The sequence below is a fragment of the Patagioenas fasciata genome, chromosome 4 (assembly GCF_037038585.1).
Source record: "Patagioenas fasciata isolate bPatFas1 chromosome 4, bPatFas1.hap1, whole genome shotgun sequence".
Lineage (NCBI taxonomy): Eukaryota > Metazoa > Chordata > Aves > Columbiformes > Columbidae > Patagioenas > Patagioenas fasciata.
The window spans coordinates 48,757,881-48,764,669 of record NC_092523.1 but is presented as its reverse complement, the minus strand read 5'-3'; the positions used below and the strand labels follow the sequence as shown (position 1 = coordinate 48,764,669).

General features: G+C 47.9%; 1 protein-coding gene across 3 annotated transcripts in view; it reads right to left on the bottom strand.

Moving 5' to 3' along the window:
- Positions 1 to 1,321: 1,321 nt before the first annotated feature.
- Positions 1,322 to 6,789, bottom strand: part of HERC3 (HECT and RLD domain containing E3 ubiquitin protein ligase 3) — a 52,079-nt gene continuing 46,611 nt past the window's right edge. For all 3 annotated transcript variants that reach the window (XM_065836120.2, XM_071807813.1, XM_065836121.2), the window contains 3 exons: positions 5,483 to 5,666; positions 4,622 to 4,724; positions 1,322 to 3,090 (listed from right to left, as the gene is read on the bottom strand). In XM_065836120.2, the coding sequence (XP_065692192.2) occupies positions 2,882 to 3,090; positions 4,622 to 4,724; positions 5,483 to 5,666 (496 nt within the window). In that variant the 3' untranslated portion in view covers positions 1,322 to 2,881. The remainder of the gene's footprint in view (positions 3,091 to 4,621; positions 4,725 to 5,482; positions 5,667 to 6,789) is intronic.

Sequence of the window (6,789 nt, the reverse complement as noted above, 5' to 3'; positions counted from 1 at the left end):
TCATTTTGCTGAGACATCAGTTGTTATTCCTGGTATGTCCAAGTTTCAGATGGTAAGTGCTGCAGCCTGAGGTGCTGCCTTAGTCATCTTCTAGATGTTTGCAAACTGATGATTCATTAGTGTCTAAAACAAGCTGCTGAGGCCAGAGCCAGACCCTAGCCTGCAACTGTCCCCACAGTTCCCAGAGGCAAAGCTCACCCTGCTTGTGGGTCTGTAGTGTTATCCTTGTCACAAGTGGCCCTTGCTGGCAGGTGGCAATGGTGCAGAAGCTCAGATCCCAGAGCCTAGGCACCCAGTGTGGGCTTTGTCATATGTGAGACCAGCTGGGGCTTGGTCTGTGCGCAGGGTGCAGAATTGTACTTCAGCTTGTTCTTCAGCTTCACTATTTCAGTGCCCCATTTCCTGGGGAAAGGGATCCAAGGACTTTAGGCTGTTGGGGAGGGAATCTGGGTCCGAGCTTGTTTCTCCAATCCAAGGCCTGGAGGGGACTTTGCTTGCTCATGTGCAGATGGGGAAGCTAATTTTGCATTTGAAAACTGTAACAAGTGATGCATTCATGGACCTTCTAGTGTGGGATAACTCAGTGGAAATGGTGGCTTACTTGCTTCCAGTCTCTGGCTACTTCCATATTCCTGAAGAATGAGAAGACCGTTATCCCAGTGGGTGCACTTACAAAAGGCCTGGTTTGGCAAAGGATACTGATTCCAGCAAATGTTATAGAAAGTGCTGTTAGCATTGGGAGCATCAGCAGAACCAGAGCAAAACCTGAGACGTGTGCCTGTTGTGTGCCTGCTAGGCTGGTTCACAGTCATGCACTGGGAAGGTATATTGTGCATTTGCCCCTGGGAAACAGCCCAGCCATTCCCGTGCAGGGACTGTGCCAGAGCCTGAGCCTGTAGCTGCTGGAGGTAAAGTCATGTCCTTACTGACCACAGCAGGAGGACAACGCTTGGCAGAAGGCTACAAGGTACGAGGGTACTTGGTACAAGCACCAGCACTTGCCAGGGCTCAGCTCTTCCAAATCCTCTGCCGTGCATTTTGTGATATTGGTCTGACTGCAAGATATCTAGAGAAAAATTTCTCCATACCTCTGAATCACCTAAATCCACATCTCAATCCTGGAAGAGTAGCTGCTTCTCTTATGTGCTGCCTCTGTGGTCCCTGCTTAGGAGCAGATGAGATATTAATGCTCAATTTGATGACATTCTGGTAAACAGGACATGTGGAGGTTCAGGGGCAGAAGAGATCTGTTTCTAGGGGGGGATTTCCCCTGCCTGGAACAGCCCCTCCTTGGCTTCCTGACACAAAGGCAGCCACTCGCTCCAAATTAAACATCAAATTTATTGCATAATACTGTACTATGTACACACACATTGAAAATAAACATTTGCTATAACTGTATATTTGTCTTCAATGCTGCATTAGAAAGAGGCTGGAGGGCTCTCAGTGTAGCCCACGGCTTGTCTTAAAAAAAAAAACACCCAGAAGCCTAAAACCTTTTGTTACGAGGTGCAAAGTTCAATACTGTGTATTGAACATGGTGCATAAATACTATGTCATAAGAACAAGTCAATGTCAAAACCACCCTAGGCTTAAAATGAGATTTACATCAAGACCTGAAAAATCAGGGGCAATCATTCAAACATCTTTGAATGAGGGAGTGAGATGGGGTTAAAGAGGATAAAGGCTCTCCGGTCTCACAGGACAGATTTAGGTACTGACTTTGCCTGCTCAAGTCCTAACGTACATTTCCAGTCTAATTCATACAGATGGTCCTTTAGATCCCCCCCAACAAAACAGCTGTCAAGTGAAAGGGCTCCTCTAGAACAGCCAAATAATGCAACCCTAACTGCAAAAATAAAAGCAATCTCCAAATCGAGGGTTATCACTCAAATGTGGATCCCATGCTTATTTCTTTTCTCTGACCTGATGAGATTGGAGAGCTCGTACACACCTCACACCCTCGCACACCCCGCACACACATCCACATACGCCAGGTGGTGGTAACAGCAGCCACCTCACCTTCCATTGGAATAACAGGTCTGTTCGGATGGAAAAACAGGGCTCAGCAAAGCCCATGCATCTAACTTGTAGACCTGCCAAGATAGAAACATGAGAGAAATGGAACTTGAGCAACCCATTATTATAGGCAGGGTTTGTCCATCCATAAGCCTGGATACAAATCCCACTCCAGCAGAGTCTGGGGCTTCTTTAAGAAGCCACTGCTTGGAAACAGAATAAGACAAGTGAGGAAGAACAAGCCAACTCCCCAAAACCATCATATACTCCATGAGACAAACTGGTGCAAAAAGAGACTGTACCACCACTAATGCACCACCCTGGGAATCACAAATGACATCCAAGTCCAGTACCATCCCGCAAGGACCAAAGGGCAGAGGGGATATTTCCATTCAAAGCAAGCAAGAACCAGCTTGCATTTAAAAAGGGTGGCGGGAAATCACAGCTGCTCAAAAAGGAGATCACTATTTGATCCTTGATTTCCACCATAGCCTAAATGCAAGGAACATCAAAATATTTAAAATGGATTAAAAGGAGAGGTAAGTGTGTGTAAGGGCAATAAAAGCAAACTACAAAGAATTGCCAGGAGGGCAGTGACGTCAAGTTGGAGGGAAAAAGAGCAAAAATGCCCACTGAACTGATTCTGTTCAGTAGACAAGAAAATTCAAAGCAATAGCCACTCCTTGCTGAAGCCCCATAAAATGCTGGCAGCATCAGGCTGAGACTGCATCATCTCAATCTATTATTATTAATAATTATATTTTCCAGAAAAAAAGTTCTGATCCATTCCCTTACAAAAATAAAGCCAAGCTCATCCTTTTCTTCCTCTATTCCCAAAGTGCCTGTGCCTGTCCCACGCTTGTCAAGCTAAGCTGAAGCCCTCGTAGTGATCGATGGCCTGCACCAGCCGGGCGCTGAGGATCTCCTTGCTGCTGTACTTGGGCAGGTCCAGCAGGTTGTAGCAGGTGTGTGCCACGGGCAGGTACTGCTCCCCGCTGGTGGTGGACTGGATGACAATGCGCAGGCTGGACATGCCATAGATAGGGATCCGGTCGCTGCCCGTCAGAAACACTGGAGATGAGAAGAGGGGAGGGAAGGTTGGACAGTTGGGGCACCTCAAGGAAAATGCCATCCCCACCCACATAGCAGAACCCTGCCTGGAGGGGCCAAAATGCTGACTGAACTTGGTGCAGGGCACGGCTGGCTGCATGGAACTGCAGGAGAGCAGAGGCAGCAGCAGGGCCACAGCTGGGTATACAGGTGAGTAAATAAAGCACCCTGTGCCCACCCCCGTCCCTTAAAAGCTCCCTCTTAAACCTGGGCAGAATAACAAGCAGTAAAACCAGGTTGTCTGATGTGAGAGGCAGAGTGGTCCCTGCCACCCCTGCCAGGCACAGCACCTCGGTGCCAGGACCAGGGCTGGTTCCTCCTTGCCGCTCCCCATCACTCTCACACTCCCCCCTGAGCATCACCTTTGTGCACTGTCTCTGCCACAGCAGTTTGAAGAGAGCTCACGTTACCTACAAAAGCTGCTGCTGTGAACCAGGACTCCTGGGACCCTCTCTACATGGCTGCTAACCTCAGCATGGAAGTTTTTGCCATGTCATTTTTTCCAACTCAAATGTGCAAGACAACTAGCAGACTGCTTGTTTCTCTGGGGGAAGGGGGAAAAAATCTCACATAAAACCTTTATCTTTCCAGCAGCCACAGAATCAGAGTGATTGATGTTGAAGGGACTTCTGGAGGTCCTCTGAGCCACCCTCCCTGCCCAGGATGGTGTCAGGCTTTTGAGTATCTCCAAGGAAGGAGACCCCACAACCTCCCTGGGAAGCCTGTGCCAGTGCTCCATCACCCTCACAAAGTGTTTCCTGATGTTCAAAAGGAACCACCTGTGTTCCAGTGTGTGCTCATCACCTCCTGTCCTGTAACTGGGCACCACTGAAAACATCCTGGCTCCATCCTCTTTGCACCCTCCCTTCAAGTACCTTGAAGTCCCCTGTGACCCTTCTCTCCTCCAGGCTGAACAGTCCCAACTCTCACAGCCTTTCCTCACAGGAGAGATGTTTCAGTCCCCCAGTCATCTTACCAGCCCTTCACTGGTCTCTCTCCAGCATGTCCATGTCTCTCTTGTACACTGGAGAGTTCAGAACTGGTCACAGCACTCCACGTAGAGGCAAAGATCACCTCCCTCCACCTGCTGGCAACACCCCTTGTAATGAAGCCCAGGACACCATTCACCTTTGCAGCAGGGGCACATTGTTCGCTCATGGCCAACCTGGTATCCACCAGGTCCCCCAAGGCAAAAAAAAGTTGCTGGCTGTAGCAGCAAACTCAGAATCGCTAGCCCTTAAAACCATGTATTGTTCCTCATCTCCCCTGCTGTCCCCAAATACAGGTAAAAATGAACACACAAAAAGAAAAAAAAACACACACGTGAGAGAGGGAGAAAGATGATCTGACAAGCAGATAACTCAGAAGATGGCCATTCATGCTGCATCATCTTCTAGCACTTAATGCAATGTGCCACAGCCCTGGAGGCCTGCAGACACTTCCACCTCAGGCTTCAGTTTCAGGAGATACTGCACCACTGCAAGATACTTACAGAGAAATTTTTTCTTCTTTTCCAAGGGAAATGCATGAAATGTTTCCCAAAACATTCTCACAGTTGGGTGTGTTGCAGTGTAGTCTCCCTTATACACAGCGCTCTATTAAAAACCAAAAAAGGCAAATAATTTAATCTGGCACTAGAAAGCAAAGACTAAGCAGAACCCAGACCTGATCTCTTCTCGTATCTGACATCAGATCGATGTCTGACAGTTACAAAATGGAGCACAGGATGGGCCATGGGCAATAGCATGGCTCAAAGACCCAGCAAAGGGTTCTCCCAGCAATATGTGGAAGGCAGGCATTAGGATGCTACCTACTCAGCTAATGACAAGTGTCATGAGAAATCCTGGAGGACCTGTTCACAGGCTGGACTCCTGAACAGGATCATGTGTTCTGCACTGCAAAGCTACCTTCAGTGCTGAGGTTGAGACAGCAAGGAACTTGCTGACCTACACATTTTGAGAGGATACAACTCTCACTGTGTGTTCAGACCCCTCTTTGAAGCCTTGGCTGTGTACTTTTTTCTCTTGTGCAGAGGAGTGAGTTTTACTGTAGGTGAAGACCCTGACTTTGTCTCTTCCCTTCAGTCTTATGTTTCACCCCTAAAAACAACAGATGAAGTCCTTCTCCTGTGTCCTTTCTCATCCTGAACTTCCTCCTTGAGCTTTATTAGCAGTAGGACAGCACAGTAAGAAACTTTTCATGTGAATAATGTCAAGGTGTACAAGGAGCATAAAAAAAGAAACATCTGTGGGTCATAACATCTCATGTCCAAGTCTAGTGCCCACCTCATGCAACTGCATAAACCTGGTACTTGTGAAAAAAAGAGAAAAATATGATGAAACTGAAGCGTTACCTCCTCCAGTTCCTCCCAGTTGTAGTTACTGTTTCCAACTATCATGGCCCTGAGCTCCGTGGGTTGGAAGAGTTCCAGGACCTTCCCACCACACACCTTCAGGAATCCAGTGGAAAAGGCTGTGTACCACTCATGGATGGAGAGGTTGAAGATGTAATTTATGTAGGCTTCAACAAATTCTTTCCTAGTACATCAAGAGAGCAGGCAAAGGAAAGCACTTTTAATCAAATGCCTGAGCAGCAGCACAGTTAAGTTTTCCCATTTCTGCCTGTAAAATGTCTTGCAAACATCAGTCTCCAACAGGTTCAACCCACTGCCCTCCACTCACTGAGCTGAGTCACTGCAACATGGACAAAGTGTTAGGCAGCAAGTACCACCATGTGTCTGCTCATTCCCTGGCAGTGGCAGCATGGGAGGTCCCCCAGCTGCCCAGGCTCTACACTACCAAGAAACCCATCCAGTGGCTTTGCATCCAGTCACCCACAGGGCCAAGAGGGAGCCAGGGGGACAGCAGGTGCTGGGGAGGTACCAGGAACAGAGCCCTCTTCCCTGTGGAACCTGTGGCCTGCACAGAGGTTGTGTTAAGCAAATATCAGGATTCAGTCACCACAGAAGCACATCCAGTCCCTGGCCCAGCTCCTACAACCCTACGTTTAGGAAGCCCAGGAAATAACCTATGGCTCTTCTCAGCCTGCTTGGTGCTGAGGGAACCAAATCAGATCATGTCCCAAAAACTACCGCTTCCAAAACCCAGAGCCTCCTGGAGCCCCAGCTGGGTACCCTGGGAATTTTCAGAGACTGCTGCTGACTCAGTACCCAATAAGTCTTGCCAGGGGTTCAGCACCTTCAAAGCCGAAGCTGTAGCCTAGAGGCAGACTGAGAAAACCCTGCTCTGAGAGCTCTTGATCTGAAACTGCATGGGCAGTTCCCTCTCTCCTGGCCACAAAGAGAAAGCAACCAAAAGAAATCAAGAAACACTCTTCACTACAGAGAAAGAAAACAGTCTTAGGAAACCTCCTCTTCAGCCTTCACACTCTGGTTAAATAAATGCAGGACTTGTGCATTTGGAGTACGGCGCAAAGAGAATGACTCCTCTCAGAATGACAACCCTGTTTAGCTTCAAGGGCTCCCAAGAACAGCACGAAATTAAAAATGCCATTCTGTAGTTATTGGCAAGAAACTTGTGGCAGGCCCTGGCCAAACCCTGTCTCTGGATTTTATTAGGAGCTTAAACACCTTTATTCTACTCTCTCTTTCCTATTCTCAAAGCACCATGATATGAATACAACACCAGAAATTTTTTTGTG